The sequence below is a fragment of the Pseudonaja textilis genome, chromosome 3, assembly GCF_049901715.1.
Source record: "Pseudonaja textilis isolate UNSWEBS1 chromosome 3, rPseTex1.2, whole genome shotgun sequence".
Taxonomy (NCBI): Eukaryota; Metazoa; Chordata; class Lepidosauria; order Squamata; family Elapidae; genus Pseudonaja; species Pseudonaja textilis.
Genome location: NC_141992.1, coordinates 77835227 through 77860225, shown reverse-complemented (window position 1 = coordinate 77860225; position 24999 = coordinate 77835227). Strand labels below are relative to the sequence as shown.

At 35.8% G+C, this 24999-nt stretch overlaps 2 protein-coding genes across 2 annotated transcripts in view; one reads left to right on the top strand and one right to left on the bottom strand.

The window, feature by feature from the left end:
• Window positions 1-3918, bottom strand: part of RPAP2 (RNA polymerase II associated protein 2) — a 45575-nt gene extending 41657 nt beyond the window's left edge. The window contains exons 1-4 of the mRNA XM_026700322.2: window positions 3823-3918; window positions 3048-3087; window positions 1522-1636; window positions 536-634 (exon numbers count right to left, since the gene is read on the bottom strand). Coding sequence (XP_026556107.2) covers window positions 536-634; window positions 1522-1636; window positions 3048-3087; window positions 3823-3874 — 306 coding nt within the window. The 5' untranslated portion in view covers window positions 3875-3918. The remainder of the gene's footprint in view (window positions 1-535; window positions 635-1521; window positions 1637-3047; window positions 3088-3822) is intronic.
• Window positions 3919-3925: 7 nt separating this feature from the next.
• Window positions 3926-24999, top strand: part of GLMN (glomulin, FKBP associated protein) — a 33194-nt gene continuing 12120 nt past the window's right edge. The window contains exons 1-14 of the mRNA XM_087930161.1: window positions 3926-4064; window positions 9371-9430; window positions 9842-9967; window positions 12496-12615; window positions 13540-13648; window positions 14461-14707; window positions 15322-15424; window positions 18137-18327; window positions 21867-21920; window positions 22451-22481; window positions 23387-23476; window positions 24336-24377; window positions 24466-24539; window positions 24796-24880. Coding sequence (XP_087786287.1) covers window positions 9395-9430; window positions 9842-9967; window positions 12496-12615; window positions 13540-13648; window positions 14461-14707; window positions 15322-15424; window positions 18137-18327; window positions 21867-21920; window positions 22451-22481; window positions 23387-23476; window positions 24336-24377; window positions 24466-24539; window positions 24796-24880 — 1308 coding nt within the window. The 5' untranslated portion in view covers window positions 3926-4064; window positions 9371-9394. The remainder of the gene's footprint in view (window positions 4065-9370; window positions 9431-9841; window positions 9968-12495; window positions 12616-13539; window positions 13649-14460; window positions 14708-15321; window positions 15425-18136; window positions 18328-21866; window positions 21921-22450; window positions 22482-23386; window positions 23477-24335; window positions 24378-24465; window positions 24540-24795; window positions 24881-24999) is intronic.

Sequence of the window (24999 nt, the reverse complement as noted above, 5' to 3'; positions counted from 1 at the left end):
GTCATGGATGATTAATAACTGATCAATATATAAGCATATGTTAGTTTGACAATGTAAAAATTGATATAAACTGTGAGTAAATGACTATAAAAGGATAGCACAAAAGATTTGTAATCAACTGATACACTATATGTATATAAAATGGAAGATGGTTTTATGTTTTTATGTTTTGTATGTTATGTGTTTTTAAAATAATAAAAACTCTTTATAAAAAAAATAAAATCATAACACAATGCCTGAACCCTTGTGGATTCTACAAAATGACTGTTCTGCATTATATGCATTGAATAATATTAAACAATTTGGAGCCAAGTTTCTGAGCCCCCTTTTTTTTCCAGTCATGCTGAACATCAATTTAACTTAACTGACTTTGGGGTAATCCTAATCTTTACATAGAGAAAAGTGTGAGAGAGTGAACTTCAACTGATCTCATTTAACCAAAATAAGCAAAAGGCTAGTGTGAGTCAATTCCCTGGAAGCAATATATTTTGAATGAAAAATGACAAGAGCACGCACCCCATGTATAAACTCTTACCTTCTGTAGCTTATTTTGACAGAGAGGGTAGCCACATATCTTGATGATAAATCGTTCTTCTACCACATCCTGATAGTGAGAAGATGTTATAAGCCTCCCCTGAAATGACGAAACCAAGAGGATCCTGTTAAAATTATTTTCATCTGGTAATGTACGCAAAGATTTAGAATTTAAGAGGCTAAAAACTAACTGGATATTTAATATAGCATGATATTTCTAACCTATTCAAAAGCCAAAGTTCAACTGGCAAATCCAAAAATTTCAGTCTTACTCCTTTTTTAAAAAAAATACAAATTTAAGTTAAGGCATTAGGTCTCCCACAGAAATCCTCTCACATAAAAACAGAGGGAGGAATTTCCCCCTTGCCTTCTCCAATGACATTTTTATATTTCCTTCTGTAACTTTCAGATATCGGAAAAGTTTTCTAAAAATGCAAGACTTGTTCACAAAAGAGCCATGTAGCATAGTATATTGTCTCATCCATTTTGTCTTACCAGCATGTATGAATTTGAGGTTTGTTTAACCAACTACTGGTAAAAATGTTGCCTTAGTATTAGTGAACATGGTCACTATAGTACACTTTTTAGCATTAGCATTTAGACTTATATACCACTCCATAATGCTTTACAGCACTCTCTGAGTGGTTTAAAAATATCAGCATGTTGCTCCCAACAATCTGGGTCCTCATTTTACCGACTTCAGAAGGACAGAAGGCTGAATTAACCTTGAGCTAATCAGGATTGAACACAGGATTTTGGGCGGAGTTAGCCTGCAATACTGCATTCAAACCACTGTGCTACCACAGGTCCTTTATCAACTCCGCACATGATAAGCATATTGTAATATGACTAAAGTTGAACCCAGAAAGTTGACAACAATATCACATTCAAGTGTTTAATATTTAAACCAGCATTTTCAGTTTCAGTCCTAATACATGTAGGAACAACCAAAAATGTAAAGAAAAATAAGTTTAGGAAAGAACATACACAATCCACAAAGAATTCTTCAGTAATGTCATCTTCCAACAGGTGTTCAACAACTTGCAATGCTTTCCGCTCACACTCAATTTTTTTCCTAATAGCAGCTTCAAGTGCTGCTTTCCTAGAAATGAATAAGGATTTAACAATGTAGTGTATATAATATTTGGACAACTCATATCAGTTTGCTTAAAAACTTTTATTTAAATAATGTATTTCATTGGAATGTTATATTCATGACATAAAATCATCCTTTTTTTTAGGCTTATTTTGAAACTTGGTTTGAATTTTCTGTCTTGCTCTAGAATAATGGCTAGCAGCTGAGCACAAAGGGGCTTGCCAGTGAAGAGTATACTCAATATCCCCAAAACTCATTTACAAAGATCATAGAAGAATCAAACAATCTTCCTAGAATCAAGGCTGGTAATAAGCAAACTGATTAAATAAATCTAGACTATAATCACAAACTTTAGAGCAAGTCTTCCACAGAACTTACAGGGAGCTGTCTTTGAATAAATAAGACCCCCAAAGATATTTGTGTCCTCTGGTAATAAACCATTATCTATAAAGTCCTTATTTAATAATCCTCAAGTTACAATTGTAATGGAACCTGCCCTTTACTGTTGTACAACAATTAAGTCATGTGACTGACTCATTTTTACCTTTTGTACGGTGGTTGTTAAGTAAATGCAGCAGTTGTAAGTTTGAATGCTGCAGTCTTTAAGAGAATGACATAGTTGTTAAGCGAATACATTATTCACAATGGAGCAATTTTACTAAAAACCAAAAGTGCCAGATTTCAGCAAAATCATAGTAAATCACAGTCATATGACCATAGGGTGCTACAAATTGCTGTGCTGCTAAACACCTGAAGTGTGGTCGTGTGACCGTGGGGGGGGGGCGACCCTCAGAATTTCAGATCCAAGTCACAAGTCCCCTTTTTCAGGTAGATTGTAAGTTTGAGTGGTCTCTAAGTGATTGGTTGTAAGCTGAGGACTACAGTATTATAAGCGTCATCAGCAATAGGAATAGTTAAGATAAGTCTTGTTATCATCTTGGATTTATGATACTTCGTATATTATCTCTACAATAGTATGATGTAGCAAAGTGATAAGAGGCAATCTGCAATCCCTGGACTCTAGCTGTGGAAAATTGAACTTTTAAGATTAGAAACAACCCAAAACAGAAGGGTTAAACGCTTGTTATAGAACACACAACCCCTTCAAAACTCAAATTAAAAACCTGCCTTGTTCAAAAATGCATGTGACCCTGATATAAAAGGTTGCTCACTACAATCTAGATTCAATTCTCTGACCAACTAGGGGACTCTGAACCACAGAACCACAGCTCTTTGAATCCCAAGCATCTTCTCTGCTCCAGCTCCAAATATCTGCACACAACAACTTTAGGACCCATAAATATCTCTAGGCTCTTTTATATGGCTGTTGGGAGGATAACATGAAAGGAGATCATGGAAGTTGGGACATATAGAAAATTTTTTATATATATACGCAAATAATATTTAGAAACAATACCTTTCAGCAGCATTTTCATTTTTTAAAGGTGGTTTGTTTCCTAATAAAAAGAACAAGAAGAAATTAAGAACAAATTGTAGAAGCCAAAAGATGGTGAGTTCTAGTCCCACTTTTGGCATAAAAAAACGGCTGGGTGACTTTGGGTCAGTCAGTGTTTCTCAGCCCAGTCCACCTCACAGGGTTGCTGTTCTAGGAGATGGGTGGGGAACTATGGCCCCTTTTATGACTTGTGGACTTAAACTCCCAGAGTTGAGCCAGCCATAATTTTGAGAATTGAAGTCCACAAGTTATAAATGGGGCCATAGTTTCCCACCTCTGTTCTAGGGGAAGTAAGGAAGCTGGAGTATTAGGTATGCTTGCTGTCTCCGACTCTAAATGAGATCCTACATAATGCTGCTAATAAAGAAAGTGTCAATACAATGTATAATAAATATGTGTAAGTATAATAAAGAAATACATTTTGGAAGCTTGGGAATATTATTACAACCAGCCGACCAACCAAAAGCATCTCTTTCCGGCCACTATCCTGGGAATAGGTATTATCTGGATGTTGTGACGGTAAGATTTCCTGGAGGTTTATTCCCCATACACTGCATACCACCCTCTTCTCTCGTCTTCTCTCCCTTGCCACCCCACAACCCTTTGCCCACCCCTACAGAGCTGCGAAATGGTTTGACCGTCCCGTGATTGATTCGAAGGAAATAGGAAGGAATAGCCCATGTAACGGGGAATGGGGAGGGGAGAGTAGGTTTTTTTTTTTTAAATGAAAACAAACCTAAGCCTCTGCGCCCGTTCGAGGAACTTCGCGGAGCTTCTTCCGCCATCATTTTTTTTTTTCCCGGCGTTGACCTCTCACCCCACCGGGGCGGGAGGAGATTGGGAGAGGCGGGGCTTAAAAGGAGGTGGGGGAGGTAGGACATGCTCACGGGGAAGATGCCGCGGCTCCGGCCGAGCGTCTGACTGCGGAGGCGGGCGGTGGAGGCGCAAGAGGTTCGCTCTTTACTCGCACCCCAAACGGTAGGGAGGAGAAAGCTTGCTACGGGGCTGGAAGCGGGGCGGGGGGATGTCAGCTGAATTCCTCTCGGGTTTAAGAGGCAGGGATGAAGCGGGGGGGGGGCGGCGGCAGAAAATAGCTACTCCCCGTCGATTTCCAGCCTGCTCATGCCAAGTAAAGGGCGCTGCACAGAATCCCCCCTCCTAAATAAACTTGCATGGTGGATTTCTGGCGGTATTTATAATAAACGCTGGGTGGTCAGTCCGGCTCCCGTCAGTAAGGACCGCACTGTATCTTAATAAGAAACTAAAAGGAAAGTCTTAACTTTCCCACACATTATTTTTAAAAAACAAAACGGGGGGGTGTTACAACTCATCACCTTTGTGGAAATGAGGTTTTCAGAAGGAGACTGTCTTATCTATGGAGATTCTCAGTCATCCCCGGTCATGGTTGTCCCAAAGGTGCTTTTTCAAGAGGCAACTAGACTTTCAACTTTGAAAAAAAAAAAACCACACACACATTTTTTTTCACTTCAAGATGTGGAAGCTTTTTCTTTGAAGACTTTGAAGCGTCTTCAGAGAAAAACCAAAAAGTCCAGTTGCCTCTTGAAAAAGCATCTTTTGGGACAGAGGAAAGAAACTAACTGCCTTTCTTACTGGGAGCGTTTATTAACTGCTTCCTTATCACCCATTTCATTCTTCATGGTGTTGATTTTAAAACCTGCTGAGAAGGCCGTTTGCAGGTAGGACAATTTTCATCAAGGGGTGTGGGACTCCTTGAGTTAGTAAAATGCTGATGTTTGACACAACCGCTGAATGGTTTTGTCCTGATTTGTCTATGTGTGCATTGATTATATGCAATGTAATTGGTTTTCTTGTATAGTTTTGCTGCCCAGAGCCTATTGGAGTTGGGATAGGACCAATGAATTTAAATAATTATAATAAATGCTTTCAGCGTTTTACCAACCAACAGAAAAATCTTCTACCAGTCATAGAGTTGCAGCAAGGTTTGGCTCTGTCCTGTCTTCTCTAAGCTTGTTAGTTTGCTCCAACCCACATCCCATGTGGGCATTTCCCATGTTTAAAAACACTGTGAAATAAGGATACCTATAGAAAGATGCTCATGTCAAAATTGCCCCAATGAGGAGGGAATGGGGTTCTGCCAGGGTAATTTGATTTTGTAGAAAGGGAGAACTAAAATTGATTAACTTCTGGACAGCCTTATTGTTATTCCCAGCTGGGGGGTAAGATATTGAAATTGACAGATAAGATTAATTCAACTTCCTTATTTTTCATGTGCTGTACTAAGAAATATCTGTGCTGCTGCATTTTATGTTAGAGACATATGATAATATTTTAATGTGGAATAGGGAAAAAGCTTCCCAGCCTTTTCTCTAAATGAAATTATTAAACAAATTTATATAGCTGTCCAACTCACCTAGGTGATTTCTATGTAAAGGTTGGGTTTCTCTCCGTGCTATTTGAAGCGTGGAGAAAAAAATGGTGTTAGAAGTAGTGCATATTTACATATTTGTGGTACAGTAGTATAAATCAAGGGAACCCAGGAACCAAATACTTTTTGAATGTTGCAAAGACTGGGAGAATGTGGCTTTGATAGAGACTGGTTGGAGACAAGAGTGGAAGAGTTGTGTCTGCCTCTTCCAACACTGCCAAAGTGCCCCTTGGGTCATGTTTAAAATAGGCCAGCTGACTTTCCCTCTGGAAAAATGAATGAAATTACCCACCTTGATGTTATTGTTAGATGATGCTGGACTAAAAAGCAGCATTAGTAAATTTTGCATTAGTATTGCTACTAAAAACCTATGGCCATGTCATTCATGGGCTAGGTAGTGATGGAAGAAGGAGAGCGTTGTGGAACCAAAAGGGAAAATTGGTACTGTCAAGATGAGATTGTGTTGTCTTAATGGCAGATGAGAATAGGCCCAAAGAGTAGATTTCATCATAGATGTAGCTGATATTCCCTTTGCCTCAATAAGCTTCCACATCTTGAGGTGAAAAAAATGTTTTTGTTTTTTTAAAAAAAGTTGAAATTGTGTACATTTCTTTGGTAAAGGCATTGTGACTGTAATTGACTTAGTAGGCTTATATAAGGCTATTAACCACTGTTTGCTTGGAAGCATATCCTGTTTAATTCAAGGTTAAGGCTGGCCCAAATTACTTTGCAAGCGTGAAAGAGGCTTCAGGTTTCTAAGTACTTTATCAGATGCTGAATCCTGGTTTCTGAAATGAGATAAAATTTCTTCTGTTATCTTTTCCAGCATATCCTTTCAGGGTATGCAAACTTTTGGATTGTGACATTTGGAAACTTGAGAGGGTGGGATGAGCACACTCCCAATTCCCCCAATGTAGATTTGCTTATCCACAAATTCCTGGGGGGTGTGGGTGGGCATGGTCAACCATGGAACAAGTATTGATTGGAAGGCAAGTTAGCTCCATTGGATGTTTTGTAACATTGCAGTGTCCTTGCAAATAAATAAATTTGAGATGTTGGATATCAGATGGGTGGCAAATTTTCTAAATAAATAAATAAATAAAAATCTGTTATAAATTAATAGATTATGTTAGATTATTTTGGTTTTCAGCATGGCGGATGGAGACTTGGTGGCACCAAGAGATGTGTCTGAGGAGTTTCCCCAAGCACCATGTTACCACAGTTTTTTGCTTAACAGTTAAAAGTATTTAAAAATCATTTATTTAGCAGCATCAGCTTCTTGATATTAAAGTACCAGATGGTTTTACATAAAAGGACATGCTCTAAAATTCAACATGGTGGAAACAACATTAAGGAGAGGCAAATAGATGCATAAATGAGTAGGACATACATATGATTGTATGTTCTGCATATGTTTAGACTGTTATAGAATGGCACATGTGGCTTTACAAAAATGCAACTTTGATGAGGTACTTTGTTCTGAGAATCCTGAATAATTTTTCTTTAGAATATGATCCTGAGCATTTCCTTTTAAAAATGTTTTTTCATATTTGAAAAATCACTTGTACTTCTGAAGATTAGGTTCAAGAAACATCTGAGATCAGTATAAAATTATTTTTTCTTCCAATCAATTGTGTCCAATTCTTGGAGGCTGCCTGGACAAGTCCCTGCAGTTCTCTTGGCAGTGTTTTTTAGGAATGGTTTCCCATTGCTGCCTCATAGAGTGGCCCAAAGTCACCTGGGTGGCTTTGTTCCAAAGGCAGGACTAGAACTCAAATCTCCCAGTTTCTACTCTGATGCTTTAACCACTGTGCTGTAGTGTAGCATGTCCCTAATCTGGTTGCTGCTCTCAAATGTCCCATTTCTAATGTTGGAATTAAGATCTAGCTGGGAAACCAGAAAATTTTAGGATATGCAATGCGGAACATCGTTGTTTTGTGTCAGGCTTCTCACCAGAAATCTCACTCTGCAGGTACTTAAATCTTATTTGGTAATTTGGCTTAATTTGGCAGAACTCTCCAAAATAACACAATTAGAATCTTTACTGAAAACAAAACTACCGGCTCTCAGTAATGCGATGAAGTCAATGCAGATATGTTATCTATGATGTAAACAGGAGTATCGGGCTGGATGCATCACATGCAGGCCACACCCTCCCCAGTTTCACAAACTGAAAAAACACCACAATATGTGACGTGATGGCAATGTGACATCATGAGTTTGACACCCATGTTGTAGCATTTAAACTTGGGTGTTTTCCTTCCACCTGAATTAATAGATATTGGTTCCTTCTCTCAATAGCCTTGAAACACAGATGAGCTATATTTTACATAGTGTTTTTCACCTAAATATATTGGGCTAGGTGTAACTAGGATGGGCCCCTGTCTGAATCAAAACCACGCTCCATGTCGTGGTTGGATGACTATGCCACCCTCGGGTACTATTCTAAGGTAAATCACAACTTGCCTTATAATACACAACCTTGTTCTTCCACACATGAGTTTGCACACTGGCTCTGGTTCTTGCTTGCACTGCCATTGGCAAGGTCCAAGGGAATTGGATAGACCATCTATCATCTTTCACTCATGTACTTTCTCATTGTACTGGAATGGACTGGGAAAGGAGTACTTAATTTGATTTAATTTTATGTACCTTAACTTTTATAAATAATTCAAGGTAGAGAATGTACCTAATACTTTTCCTTCCTCCCATTTTCCCCACCACAACCACCCTGTCAGGTATGTTGGTCTGAAAATGACTAACCCAAAGTCTGCTGCTTTCATAGCTAAGGCAAGACTAGATCTCATCGTTTCCTGTTTTCCAGCCTGGTGTCTTAACCACTAAACCAAACCAGCTTTTATTTATTTGACTCTTAGTCCCATAGACGATTTTTCAAGAGACAACCGAACTTTCTGGTTTTTCTTTGGTGTTTTGCTTCTCATCCAAAAAGCTTCTTCAACTCTGGAAGAGAAGAAGCTTCTTGAATGAGAAGCAAAACACCTTCAAAGAAAAACCAGAAAGATCGTTGCCTCTTGAAGAATCACCTATGGGATTACCATGACCTGGATGACTGAGAATCTACAAACACATTTGATCCTTAGCCTGCTCTGCATTTGATAGCAGTGTATCTTTAAGTTTGCAAACAAGAGATTGTGAGGTGCAGCATGTTAAGCTGATACAGATAGTCCTTGACATACGGCCACAATTGAGCCCAAAATTTCTGTTGCTAAACAAGACAGCTGCCAAGTTAGTTGTGCCCCATTTTACAACCTTTTTTGCTAGAGTTCTTAAGTGAATCACTGCAGTTATGTGAGTAACATAGTTACTAAGTGAATCTGGCTTCACCATTGACTGTACTTGTCAGAAGTTTGCAAAAGATGATGACATTATCCTGGGACACTGCAACCATCATAAATGCAAGGCCAATTGCCAAGCAACCAAATATTGATCACATGACCATGGGGATGTTGCAATGGCCATAAGTCTGAAAAATGGACATAAGTCACTTTTTGCTGTGGTAACTTCGAATGTCACTAAATGAATAGTTGTAAGTTTAGGACTACTTAAACTGCTAGGATAGAGACCTAAATAATAACTGATACTGGAAGCAAGGTATCAGCTGTAGGAACTAGCAAATTATTCAGTATCCTGGATGTTATGAAAAATTGTACAGTATCTGAAATCCTGAATATTGCTAAACATAGGCAGGATTAAGCTAAGTGGACAAGTATGCCAGCTCTGCATAAAGCTATATCCTTTCTCACACCTTTCTTTCTCCTTGTTAGCTTTTTCATAATGTCCCTTAAGAAAATTCACAGCAATGGGGGAAAAAAAAGGAAACTTGCACTTGTTCACATCTGTTTTTATTTCATGATAGGGTTCTTGAGAAGCAAGAAAAAAAATGGCAAAAGAACTTCAAGAATTAATACAAAGATGTGTAAGTACTTTATTGCTTGCTAAGTTATCAAGTTTGAAAATATTGATTTCATCTTGGAAAATAATTAAATCTGATCATTTTTTCATCTAATTTGGGGCTTTATTATCATTTATTCGTACAAGGATGGAGAATCTGTGTCTAAATGATCTTTGATTTCACCCTGATATTTATTCGTGCTGTTAATAATCTTTGGAGTGCAACTCATTGTGTAGTCTATACTGAAAGAAAATGTTAATTTTGTATTAATAGTAGTTTGATACAATACCCTATGTAATTGAAATATTAAAGGGCTTACATGTTCTTATGCTGCAACCTTCTTTGAAAATGCTTTTAATAGTACAGTATCAATATCGTATTATGTTTCTTATGTTTATATTGTGAATTATAATTAAAAGATATATATACTTTCAGCAATTTCTTGATGAAGAGAATTTTAAAGGGGAAGATTATAATCTTTTTCAAGTTGCTGGACAGAAGTGTTTCGAGGAAGGGAATATAGCTGATGTATTGGAAATTGTACAAAATGAAAAAAATGGGGTGAGTCAAAAATACATATTTTTGTTTTCTATCTGATTACAAAGATGAAAAAATAGAAATTGTGTATGTTCTTGCTGTAAAGCAGAGGCTAAACATCCTAGAATGTTATTTTAATTTATTTTTTCAATTTGGATGCTGCCCAACTCCAACCAAATCTGGTGGCTCACATCAATAAATAACAAAAACAGTGGAATGCTAAACGTGAGCTGAAGCAAGTACAAATATCACTAAAAATAATCACAATATGGCGATACAACAACAAAGCAAACATAGAGGTAGTCCTCCACTAAGTGAACCTGCAAGTTTGATTATACTTGTGATAGTCATAAAGCAAGTCACCAAGTGACTGCACTTGATTTTACAACCTTTTTTATGGTGGTCGTTAAGTGAACAGGGTGGTTTTAAAGTGAATGCTGTAGTTATTAAATGAACCAACGTTTGCTATGGGGTGTTATTTTGCCAGAAAACTGAAGTAAAGACATAAATCATGGTCATGTGATTTGGGACACTGCCAGCAGCAGTAAACGTGGGCCAGATGCTGAGCGCCCAAAAGGCAGTCACGTGACCACAGCGAGAAATGTTGGTACTTCGAATCTGAGTCGTAAAACCCTTCTGGGGGGGTCCTTGGTAACTTCATATCAGTTGTAAGTCGGGGACTACCTGTAAAAGATAAACAGGGGAAACATTCTACTCCAAGACCTGGATAAATAGCCAGTTCCTTGGGGCTTTCTGGAATTTCATCAGGCATTTGATTCCCATTCAGAAGGACCAATGGGAAAGGTTGATGCATGAATTTGACAAACTTGTTTTTAAGTCAAGGTATATTATCTATAAGGGGTCTTTGGTGCTCTCTGAGCTTAGTTGCTTTCTTGCAGATGTTTCTATACCCAATCTAGGTAACATCGTCAGTTACTGATGATGTTACCTACAGTAGTTTTGGGTAATGAAACTTCTGCAGGAAAGCAACCAAACTCTACAGGAGAGCACCAAGGACCCCTCATTTCAACCCTGAGCTACAAATATTTTCCTTTATATCAGGGGGGGTCAAACTCCATTTCACTGAGGGCCACATCAGGGTTGTGTTTGACCTCGGGGAGGAGCATGGCCGGGTGTGTGTGGCCAGCATGACATCACACACATCAGGGCGCCTGTGGTGGCCCGAGCACTCTGCCAGCGAAAAATGGGCTCCCAAGTTCCGTTTTTAGCTCCAACAGCCTCTTGCAGCCCTCTGCCGGCAAAAACAGAGCTTGGACCATGCGCGGCCCTCACAAGCTCCTTTTTTGCTGGGATGGCATCCTGCAACCCTCTACCATTGAAAACGGATTTCAGGAGGGCCGCACATGGCCCTTGCAAGCTCCGTTTTTGCTGGCAGAAGCACCATGGGCCAGTCCTTTGCTATTTCCAGGGTGGCCCCGTGGGCCAAATCTAAGCACCCTGCAGGCTCGATCCGGCCCCCGGGCCTTGAGTTTGATACCCCTGCTTTACATAGTCTTTGTTCCATATTTTTGATAGTAGTATGCATCCAGTATTTGTAAGGATTCAAAGTTTTAATGGCATGTGACCCTAGCTAACTAAATATCCATAACCTGTTTCTTAATTTTATTAGGAAAGATATTTCATGTGAAAAGGGATAAATACATAATGAAGATTGGGTTTCGATACTGTAATAAGCCATGATCAATTGAATAATTGTAGTTGACTGGGTTTGTACAACATGCTAAGCAATAAACCCTTTTTTAAATGCAGCTCAGTGGTCAAATTGACATAACAGGCTATGCCATAAAAGAGATTGCACATTTTAATGCACTGTATAAATTCAGTCTGTGTTTGAATTTATCACAGTACTGTTATGATCCGTGCATTTGAACTATACAGGAACATTCTGTGCTAATAAGTTTATCTATTATAATCGGCCTTCTGTTAAAGAATCCTGTTTGTACCTGGTGCTAAAATCTTAGTTTAATGTCTGAGCAAATCTGGATTTGTGAAATTCTGCTGCTCAACTATAACTTTATTTGGGAAGGTGCTCTTTAATTGGATTAACATGAGCAGAATGGCATGCAACAAAGATATTTGTTAGTATGAATTGGAATTTGAGATTTTGAGAAGTAGAAGATACACAGGTATTTCTTGAAATACTTCTAAAATACTGTGTTTCCTTTTTTTAGACAAAATGCCAAAATAACTGATTTTTTTTAAAAAATGGGCATATTTGAGGGTGGGAGGTAGAACTTTTGATCTTAGCATATTCCTTCTAATTTACCACAGGCCCTGAGACCCTGGTGCTTATCACCAGCTATTCTGAACTACCACTTCCAAAATGTTGTTTTCTCAACCTCAGTAATTAGAGCTAATGAGCTCTGCAACATCTGGACGGCATTAGATCATCTGTCCTTGTACTGGATTTCAAGAAGCTTCCTGATTAATGATATGTGACGACATAGAAGACATTGAATGTAGATCACTATGTTTGCCTTTGATGTCTGTTTTAAATTTTTTGTGTGCAGCTGAATTTTTTTACCTTACAGGTTATTATAAGAAATATGGGCTGGAGTCTTATAGGACCTATAGTCAGATGTATGCTGAAACAAGAGCAAGATGATGTTGAGAGACAATATTGTATGAAAATACTGGATAAGTTGGTAGAAGTAAGTTGCAACATTTGTGCTGAAACTGTTTTTTAGTAGTGTTTTTAAAGATTGTCCTTTGATTGTGTTCTTTCATGCTGATATAGACATTAGACATTCTCAGATTTGTAGGCAACTGATCAAGAAATGGGTACAGAACTGAAGAAACTGGAAAATTTAATGTCCCCATTTCCATAAATATAGTGAAAAGTGTTTTGAGAATATGAATGAATGGAGTGATACTCAGAAAAACAAGAGCATCATTTAGGAGTGTCAGCCACTTATTTTGCATAATCAGAATTTCTAATAGAACGTAATGTAAACTGGCCAGTCAAAATCTCCAATTTGAATTGCTATTGATGTTATTTAAATCGCTAAATAGAATCAATTCTGTTTTCATAGAAGAGAACTGTTTCTGTTTCAGAAAACCTTTAAAGAGCCCGTGTGGTATAGTGCTTAAGGTGCTGGTCTACAAATCAGGAGAGTGTGAATTCTAGTCCATCTCAGACATGAAAAACGGGCGACTTTGGACTAATAGGAGAAAGAGTATTATGCATGTTCACCATTTTGAGTAACTTAAAAAGTAATAAAGGTGGGATAAAAATCCAATAAATGTAACTTCATTTTAATATTTAATTGCTTAGATCAATAAATATCTTGATTAAAATGGTGACATATATTTTATTTCACCAATTAGTAAGTGGAAAAGTAACTTGATGTGCAACTTTTAAATATCATGCAAAATATATCCATGTAAAATATCCTAACATGGTAAAGATGACCATAAAAAAGAAAGATGAAAAATGAAGTTTCCTTCAAATCTGCTCAATTCCTAGCGGAATCACGACCAGGAAATTATCTTGGCAGCAAAAAAAAAAAAAGTGGGTTCCCGTTGTTTTCCTGCAATCTTTGAAGCTTTGTTCTAGCTTTTCTTCTTTCTTGCAGTTGTGCAGTGCAAAAGAGCTTATATTGGGCTTTCTGGAACAGATTGAACAAGCTTCTAGGGAACAGACATCCGCAGCTATTTTACTTCTGCTTAAATCTTTGCAAGAAGGTAACAAGTGTCTTACTTTTCAAACTTTGAAATGATAACGGATGGACTGCCAATTTATTTGCATCAGAAATACCTGGGAACCCTTCGCCTGATAGCTTATCTAGTTGCAGTTAAGTGGTTTCACACACAAAATTTTCAAAAGTCTTCCAAGGCTATAATTGTTGGAAAATACTTAGAGCACCCTTTATAAGTAACAGGTAATAGATTTTAGTTTCTATAAATCTGTTCAAGTCCACTTATAGGAAAGAGAGGCAATTGAATCCTACTTAGTCAACTGATCTTTTTGAGATGGGTGCAAGAAGAAACTCCTAGGATGCTTAAAATCAGCCCTTATACAAATATAAGTGAAAATCCTGAGGTGTTTATTAGAAAACAAACAACCTAAATTACTTCTAAATCTCTGCCATGATCCAGGAAGTGATGAACTATGAGGTTAAAGCAATATGTTTTATGGCACTAGTTTAATACTTGCTAAATCATAATCTGGCTAATATGAAGCTATGAATTTTCTAAAACTATGGCTTCTAAAAATATGGCTAAATATTGACTGGTTTCACACCTCCTATTTCATGACTTGCTTTAATTATAGTTTGTTGAACAAGGCAAACATGGTTTATGTAAAATGAAGCAGAAGACATAGTTCAGACACTGTTCAAATGTCATGGCAAACTAAACCAAGCAAATCACATTATATCTTTGAAGCAAGCTAATGGTTGTTCTTTTCTTAGATCTGCATGCCCAAAGTATCTTGGTCTATATACTCAGATAATAAACTTGAATGCTCTCTAATAAATGTTTTTCTTTTTTTTTAGCACTTCTTAAACTTGATACTAAGAAAGCCTATTCAGTGGGGTTGTCACTGTCTACCATTCTGAGCCAACTTTCCCTTCTCCCCATTCCTTACACAAAAGAGCAACTGCAAAAAGACCAGCATGGGCTTTGCCAGTGCCTCAATGCTCTACCAGAGTTTGTCAGACCATTTGTCCTTGAAATTGTTCAACACATGGAGACCATATCAGGTGGCAATTGCAACGATCTAAAGGAGGAATTACTAGGATTGTAAGTAAGCCACTTTTGCTATGTAAAGAATCCAACACCATAGGTTTTACAGCTACTTGTAAAATTGCAAGTAGCAATTTCAGAGATCGATCAGCAGAAAATGTAGGATAAAACTCAGTACGTACTCTTTCACTAATACGTTGCATGAAATTGTTTTGTAAAACATAATTCATCGTTTAGCACAGGTAACCCAAGGCAATAGGGTATGTTAAGCAAAACATCAATTCTTGTCTACTTGTGAACTTGATTTTTATTACTTTTTTTTTCTTTTTAGTTCTTTTAATTAAATCTCTATTACTTCAGTTCTATTGTGAAATTACCAGCTTCATTTTTATTATAGTTAAAATATACCAGCTATGTCTGAAGTCATATTTTGGGAAGACAGAGGGATTGAGATACTGGTCTACAATGTTTCACTACGGTAGTGTCATGTTGATTTTGGATAGTACTAGTGGATTCTGTAAAGAAGAGCTTGAGATTCTGTAACAGTTCCATTTTTGGCCATCCTGCTGGTTCTTAGTTCTAAAATACCTCAAATAATACAGGTCTGTGCCGGCGCTCTTTTTATTTGGTGTCTTGACTGATTCTCTGATGTGCTCTACTTTTGTTTCCAGTTGCCTGAAAAGTTTAAAATATCCATTGCTAATGGCAGAGCTTGATCCGTTGCCTGAAGAGATGGCTGAGAATCCCCTAAGGCAGTTTGCAGCGGAGATAGTTGTAAGTCCACCTTGGGCTCGTCTTCTTTTTCTGCCCCAGTTGTAAATGGAGTTAACAGTTATTTGTAAAATGATTGGCAAACTTTGGCTTCCTATCTGTGGTTATCAAGATTCATAAATAGTATTCCTGAAAGCAGGGTGATTCAGATAAGGGAACTACAAACAGCCCCTTGAAGTGAAGAAATGTGAAGATACTACAGATGAATTCCACTTTACTATGCCGAAAGAAGTCCTGATGAGAGTTTGTTCTATGCAGCTTCATTAATAGTATCCGCTGGAGGGGAATTACAAGGGGTGGGGAATCACAAGCACATGGTTATATCATCTCAAAGATTTGAGAGATCTTGTGTCGTATATCAATGGCATTATTACATAAGCATGCCATTTGTGCAATACCATCAGGACTTATTTTTTGCATCATTGCTGGCTTATATATGCTGCTGATCTGATTATTTACTACAGTATAAATTTGTCTATGTGCTTTTCATGCCAACATGAGCTTACATGTACAATTGACCTACTGGTACTACAGCCTGCCTGAATCTATTTCCGTGTGTACATGTGTATATATGTATATGTGTATATGCACACACATACACACACACACTTCAGTAAATCTGTCCTGAGTAAACTTTTTAGAATTTCATTAAAAATTCTGCAAATGAAACATTTGCATATACCCAATGTGTAGGGAAGGTAGACATTAAACTCTTCAGTTTGGTTTGCATTCATTCTAAATTTCCTTTTAAGCCCATTTTAAGAAGGAAATGATGCTTTGGTTCAACTCATAACCTACATGTAGTTTGCAGATGAGTGACTAAACTAGAATAATAGATAATTATAATAGCTGATGCATTGGCTCAGTGGTTGAAGACACTGAGCTTGTCAGCTGGAGATCTGACAGCCCAGTTCAAGACCTGAGCTCCGCACAACAGGGTGAACTCCTGTTACTTGCCCCAGCTCCTGTGTATCTAGCTGTTCAAAAGCATGCAAATGCAAGTAGATTAATAGGTACTGCTTTGGCAGGAAGGTAACAGCGTTCTGTGCACCTTTGTTTTATATGCTGGCCATTTGACCACAGAAATTGTCTTCAGACAACACTGGCTCCCTCAGCCAAGAAACAGAAATTAGCAACACACCCAACGGTCAGACACAACTGTCAGGGAAACTTTACCTTTAAAACAAACCATTTATGTCTTGATATATTGCATGACCAATCAAACTATTGAGACACAATGTGCTGTTGGGTTTTGATTATGAACCAACCCATTATGATTTATTAATAATAATTAACCAGTGCTTTTTAGATAGTTAATGTCATAGCGCAGGCAAATTTCTCACTATAAACTGATCATCACCATCATGAAAATGATGATGGAATAAGTAGAACTATGGAGCAGTATCTCTTTGTCCTAATAGTTCTGAGGCGTATCAATGAGAACAATAAAGCAATCTCCTTTTCAAGAGCTGGTATAGAAATTTTATGATTTAAATATTAAGTTTATTAAAATTAGGGAAGTAAAAAAATTAAAGTTTATTTTGTCTTTTTGTTATCAAATGCCCTAAATAAACTTCGCATAGACAGAGTAAGATATTTAACACTGATCCAATCACAAAGAACATCTCCAACATCAATCTCCTGTAGAACAGTATAGAAAGAAAGGCAGAGATCCAATTAAGGCTTAAATATCTTTAAATGGGACAAATGTATATGAATGGAATTTACACAAAAGCAAAAAATTATCTTTTAAAAATCAGAGGCAATTTTTAGAAACTGATAGACTGATAACACCAGAAAACAAAATGCTATAAACACAAATCCAGGTCTAAAATGTTTGTTAGAGACAGTCCTTAGCTTTCTTTTCTTGGCTAATTTTATTTATTACATTTGTTTGCCACTATCTTTCTGCAAGGTGACTCCATAGATTATATCCTTGCAATTCCCGTCTCCATAGATTGCAGCTGAAGTGTCAGACACAAATTACTTAAGGTTTTGTTGATTCCTGAGAGACATTTAGGTTCAGTTCTTCCCTCATCTCCTTTTTCTCTCAAGCTTTCTTCTTAAGTATTCTCCACTTTCTTTCAGCCCAAAATTTTTATCCAGCAAGGCAGAGTAAAGGGGAATATATTGGGCATGCTCCAGGCCTCCAGCCTACTTATTTTGTTTCTTTTTTTAAAAAATGATTGAGAATTTCTTTCACTTCTTTCTCTTTGCTTGACCTTCTGCGTATATGTACAGTATGAGTTACCATCACAGGAGGGGGATATTCCTTCACTGCTCTCATTCAGTGAGGCTATATCTCAGTAGCCCAAAAAGGGAGGACCATAGATCTATTTCCCTTGTGTCTGTGCTTGTATTTGAAGTCATTATGAACTTCCTGCTCTGGCATTTGAGCTATGGTGTTTGAAGCCTGAGACTTTTTGATTGTCATGTGGCACAAGGTTCCGTGAATGAGAACTTGCACATTACCACAATATTATAGACAGTAAAAAGTATGAACGTCCTTGAAATATTATATAAAGGGATGAGATATTAAATTAAGGAAGGCATGTATATTTTCCTTCTTTAGGAGGGTGAAATTCATGCTTACACATTATGTCTGGGTGCATTTCAACATGTTTCATTAAGATGTTTAGTCATGAAAAGCAGTACTGCATGTTGGTGTCTCTTTATTTGCAGCAGGAGATATTCTGGTTTGTTTTTTTTTAACAGAGAATTTTAGCAGATATTAGAGAATTATTTCCACAAGTGCGATTTCAACCAGTATGTAAAAGTGAAAACTGGGATGATGAAGACATATCAGAAATGGATAAGCAACAATCTTCAGATGCTTTAGCATGTCTATCTTATATAGTATTTGTTCAGGACTGCTTTGGTGTTGACTGCCTCCCAATAGTTTTCAAGTAAGTACAACATTGTACTTATTTTTGTAGGCTTGGAAATTACTATTTGGCTAAATAGCTGAGGTATAGAAGATACTGTATTCCAGACCAGCTCAGCAGGGATGCTTGGCAAAAGATCATTCTAATTTGGGAGGACGAAATTAAGGATCAGGTGATGGACAAGCAGACAAGACCTATTTAAGGGAATAATATTTACACTAGACCCCATAGACAAAGTCAGGCCCCATAGGCAATTTAGTATATAAATTATTTTAAATGTTCAAATTGATTACCGTATTCTTTTCAATAGCTCCTTACTTGTTTGATGTATGACATTTGAACATTCCTAAATGCAGTTATACTTTCTCTGAAAAAAACATTAATAAAATATAGTGGTTGGCATACAGTACCTAACATCCTGCATATAGGTTTTGAAAGATATTAATTTTAGTGCATTTTTAAACCATCCCTGCCTTCCAATAGAGCATAAAGACCTGGTTCTGTCAGTTGGCTTGTGGCTCCAGTGGAGGGGTACCTCATTGGAGGTGGTGAATAATTTAACAACGGATCCCACCCCTCTTTTCATCATACTCCCTCCCTCTCTATCTTTTTAACTAGGTTGATTTTTTAATAGTATTTCATACCTTCCTACATACATACATAATATAAATGCACAATATACGCATATGCATATATATTTTATTAGATGGCAACTTTATATAGTTTTATCTTTTAATATTGTAGCTGCTCAAAATTTTTGTTCAGTAAGATTGGTGGCTAATGAATTTTACAAATCCATAATGGATCATACAAATAGTATAAAAATTGTATAATTAGTAATAGTTGAGAAAAAAGGTCATACCTTTAATTTTATTTAAGCTATTGCTAAGTAAATCAAATGCCTAAAAAGTAGAAGTAATATATAATCTGAAATATTCAGTTTTACTGAACAAGACATCTTCCTAATAAATCACTAGATATTAAAATAGTCTCAACACAAAGTACAAATCCTAAATTTTTACCTACTTCTTTAGGAAGTTGTTACCAATTGGCATGGTATTAGACATTGTAAAAGTATTGTAGTCCCAAAATATTTTCCATACAGCTATATAGTTTCCACAATTTTAAATAAATAATTGATAACTACTGGAAATATAATCAGTGTATAGCATTGACTTGCATTCCAAATCCGGTCTGCACAGTTCTTGAATGTGGCAAGATTGTTTTATCAAGTGTCTGAAAGACTATATTAAAATTAGCAAAAAGTGGTGGCATTCTTGGCATGTGTCCTGTCTCATTTTTATTATCCCTTTAGGATTATTTCCTCCATAATAAAAATGAGACAAAATTACTTCTTTTTATCCAGAAATAAATTCTAAAGAAAATCCAATTTCTTTATCATTTGTACCAGAAACTTGAATTACATATTTGCAAAACCTTTTTCTGCATCTAATGATGCCAGAACTACTGCTTCATTTTCTTTCATTGTGGAATTATTATAAATCTACTAGTAGTCTGATATGCCCTTTCATAAAGCCAGATTGTGCAGAATGAATTAATGGAAGTAATGCTTTCGTTAAGCTTGCCAAAGTAGCTGTTTCTGGAAGATTAGTTCTATTTAAAAAAGGCTTCCCTCTGGGACTTATAATATTTCCAGAATATACATTCTTATAAAATTCCCTGAAATGACAATTAGTTTCTGCTTGATCACTATGAATTATCCCCATGTATCTCTCATTGCTGTTGTCTTATTTGTTTCAATTGTTTTAAATGAGAAGTTAACAGTGTAGCAGATTTCTCCCTTCACAATAAAACTGCTTAATATGCTCTAATAACTATTCAATTTTTAAAGTATATAATGAATCAAACAACAATTAAGTTGATCTAAAAGCATGATTGGCTTCCAGAATGTGAATCTTAACATATATGGTTAAATTGTCATGTAGAAATCCTTTAAAGGCTCTGTATATTTGGGGGAAAATTCCATTTCCTAGATTATTGTTGATCTGAGGTTTGTCTATTGTAATATTACTTCCATTAGTTGAATATCAGTGGTATTACTTGCTTGTGATAAGAATTTATAATTGTAATTTTGACTAATTGAGCATCCATCAAGGTCCTTAGTAATAATGCCATCTTGAACATGCAATATGCGTCACAGATAAAAAAAGTATAGCCTTGCTTGTTTGAATATAACTGCTACTATATATCAGGTAGATTACACTTTTGGATGTAAGCTTGAAAGATATTCTAGCTCTATAAACTTTCCCCCCCTCCTAGAAGTCTTGTCTCACTTCACTAACAGAACCAAAATTAAATTAAATTCCACAGGAATGATAATCTGCCCTACTTAATAATTCAACTCAATTTGCAGAAAAGTTATGTTAAACAACAGATTTCTTGTGGAGTGTGACTGAAACAGCCTATTTGCTTAAATAAATAGATGTTTAGTTGGCTGCAAGAATTCATTCAAGCCATTTGGCAGTTGAAAATGGAGATTATATAGTGATTTTCAGACCCAATATTTCATGTTTAATTAGAAAATTAAAATATGTCTTAATTAAAACCAGGATTCCTTTAGCAGATGAAGAATTTCCACTCATATTACACTGATTGTTCCATTGTGTGACAAAAGATGTTTCTCATAAAGGACAGTGTGAGTTTCTTCCAATAAAACAACTTAAAACTACATCATCTGTAATTTATAAAAAATATTTTCCAGACTTAGTTATGGCTCTGATTTAACCAAAGAAAAGTCAACACTGAAAATATTTACTGTGAGGAATGATGATTAAACTAACTTTTGGTTAAAATACAAATATTCTAGCAGTTGAGACTTCTTCATCAGTGTCAGAAAATATAGGTAATGCAAATGTCATATAATAAAAACTCCAATTAGTATTTCTAATTATCAGCATATTAATGAATAGTTATGTATTATGGTAGGTACCATAGTGGTAATTAAAGAATAGCCTGCCTGTTCTTATATGAATAAACAAAAGAAAGAAGAAAGGAATATTTCCCCCAGTTTCTAAGGTCTTCCAGCATTCTGAGATTGTAGCCTCCTGTCCCACCCTCTCAAGGTATGAGTGTTAGAAATAAATGGAGGGTGGACTAACTTCCTCCGCAACATGGAAAATATGTGCATAAATTATTTCACTTCTTTCAAATGTATTATTTCTCTATAGATTGTACTATTATAGTATATTGAAATAGACTCTTCTGAATCTTGTATTTATTAAGGGTCATATTACGATCACAGATTATTTTTTTACTCTAGTTAATATAGTTAATATTTTAGCTTACTAAATATTTACTAATAACACACAAAGTTGCCTTCAAAGCAAAGGAGAGAGAGAGAGAGCTCAAAAGATAGAGGAGGGAGGAAGAGGGAGGAAGAGGAGAACTATTTAGCAATTCACCATCACACCAGGAGTACCCCCCTTTTTAGTCTAGTTTGCAGAATTTTCCAGATTATTATGCTCATTGTTTAGACATTGAAAGTGACTGCCTTTATCTGATAAATTATTCTTACATGTATATATCACTCTCTTTTGTAGCCCATCGTATATTTTGCAGTGCAATATGGTACATATTAGGGCTCTGTTGAAAAGGTAAGTATGCGCTGTTTCTTTTTTATTTCACATTTCCAAAGATTTAAAATATAGTGTTAGGGAGGAAAATAGAGCAATTAATAGTAATTTGTTTAGAAACAAGGGAAGTGTATACTTCAGTCTTATTCGGCTAAATTGTGGTTAGTTCATATATTTAAGGAACCTAATATGAAGGCTTGATTTTACAGAGTTGGCATTAGTTTTAATATTTAAAGTTGAGTTTGCACTGAACTATAAAAGCTCTCTCCTTAACACTTGGATTTGAGAACATGGGTATAGTGTTCCATTTCAATAGCCGTGAGAGGACAAAACATACTGTTATGTGCTAGCCTTGAGAAAAGTAGTGCAATAATCCTGTTCTTACCTCTATAATATATTCTCAGAATAGGTTTAATTTGAAAGTCTGGATCTTGGTATAGAACAGAACCTGTATCTTGAAAATATTACATTGGGGACAAGAATCTGAAATTGTTTCTAAAAAAGACAACAAAATAAAAACTTTAACAAACTAGTTGTTATTTATTTTGCAGGACAGAAGAACCTGTTTTATTAAAAGGGCTTGTAAGTATATAATATGCATAGATTATTTTTCCATGTGTTCTTAGAAAACATGTTCATTCCAACTTTTTAAAATTGAACACGCTTTATGAACAAGCTTGAATTCATGTCAGCTTGCTTGAAAATGAATCAGATTGAATACTTAGTTTCAATTACACTGAATTACTCTAATCTGACATCTAATTTCATGGGTGGTTAATAAAGCCAAGCTTGGCTTCTGGTGCCTATGTAGTTTTTGCAGTAATAGTATGAAAATGATTTGCCACTGCCACTGTTTTCATCTAGTATGCATTTTCAATTTCTGGGATTTTTTTTGAAGGTCTCTAGTGCAAATATTATTTACATTCAACCTCACATAACTTTTTAAAAAGATAGCCCAAGTTAAACCAGGTGCTTAGATATATACTACATGGATTATATTTATTATTACAGTATAATATGAAATGTATTCCTGGAAATACAATTTATTGTTAATGAACGCAGTTGTGTAAGGTGTCATATAACATATCTAACAAAGAAATTGCCATAGACAAAGCAGACTCTTTAGCTGGGTTTGCACACAGCCTGAAAGTTATAGTGTAGTTTTAAAATGTTGAGTGAGTTGAGTTATTGTGACTTATGAAACAGATCAAGATTAGAATAATCTATTTACCTGATATAAAATTAAGCTGTATAGCATGGTTTATAGATGGTTGGATTTACACTCTGAACTAAATTCTTATAAGCTGCTTGATTGCAGCAGTTTAAAATTTGGATATTGTAAACAAAGGAGAAGAATTGGTTATTCTCCATAAGGAATCTGAATACATTTAAAAATAATATACTTTCAGTGTTCTGTATTTGGGGATTAATATACTGGGAGCAGTGCCCATAGTTTTTAAAATTAATATATCCAACTTAATTTATAGGCTCTTTTGGAGAACTGTCTCCTCAGATTGGAAAATAATAGCCTTTTCCTTCAATATTTGGAATTTGAAGGCTGTATTACAACACCTCAGGTAATGTGGGAAAACCATAAACTTTTAATTACACAAATGCATTGTGTTGATATTTCTCAAGCACCTTAAGAAGATTGTCAGTAGTATTTATTTAGTGCTATAATGGGACTAATTAAACAGACTGATACAAGGAGGGTCAAAATCCCCATTTTCTTAAAGAATTTTAGTACGTTTTTAATCTAGTGTAATTTCTGTCATTTTAATGGAAAAATCATCTTTTCATCCCAAAATTTATATGGAGCAAAAATAAAGCTCTGTCTTCGGATGCTAATACTGTACTGCACTATATGTTTTCTAGTTAGATACAATTAACTAACACTGCTTCTCCTAAAGGAGAGGTGAAAATAGTCAAATATTGTAAGTAGGCACCAATTTTTATTTCAATATCATACAGAGAACGTGAAGTATTGCATCAAATAATTTCCATCTCCTTTTGGGACATCAGTCCACATTTTTAAGTATGAATACCAGCTGGCATCTGTATTGGATGTCTAAAAATGGAAGCGGCGTAAAAGGCCAAATCGATAGTGTTGTGATATCTGAAGCAATAATTTTTGCACCTATTCTGCTTTCTTCTGAACATCTGCTATAATTTTCTGGCTGTGGTATACAATATTAGGCTTTATATAGTATTTCTAGCCCTTATTCCAAAATCCATTTCTTTCTGCCTTTGTTGTAAATCATTTTCCGCTTTTTCTTCTCTAATATATTTAGTGTGGCTTAAGGAAGGAGTCTTTTGTTTTAAATGAGTTAAAGATGATTCCCATTGTACATAATAATTAAATTGTCCAACTAGTTTATAAGTAAAGTCTAACATATACTATATTGGTGGAATAATTTTTATTGTTTTTAATGGCAGGATTTGGTCAAGATTATGACTCAGTGCCCTTTTGAATCTCTGGTATGTAATAAAGTTTTCAATGACTTAAAATTGTTGGGTTTAAAATGCATATAAATGTCACATGTTCTATATTTGTGTTTCTATGTAGAGAAAGAAAAGTTTGAAGATTTTGCAGCTATATTTAGATAAGTTTGATGAAGAGGGAAAATATATATTATTTAGGTATGTCTCATATTACTTTTATTAAGTATTTTAAGTGAAAATGTAGTTAATGTGACTGTAGTACTAGTCTTTTATATTTTCAAAACATGATCTTTAAGAAAAATTATACCCAATTTAGATTTCCTGCAATTTTAGTCTGCAAATTCCATCAATCTCAGTTGGCATGCCAATTGTCAGAAATGACAACACCACAAGGATGGAGAAAATGAGTTGGAGCCTAATTTTTCTTTTCTTTTTTTGGGTCTTCTGGTTACAGATGTTTATTGAAGACGAGCAATCATTCTGGCGTGGAAGGACACATTATTCAGAATATTAAAAATCAAATTGATTTGTCCTTAAAGGTGAGAAAAACTAATGAAGGCAACATAAGTGAAGGAGAGACTCTTGTAGAGTTAAATCAAGTTTGGAATGCACAATTTTGTAGAATGTAGATGAAGGCTTCATTAGAAGAGCAAATAAC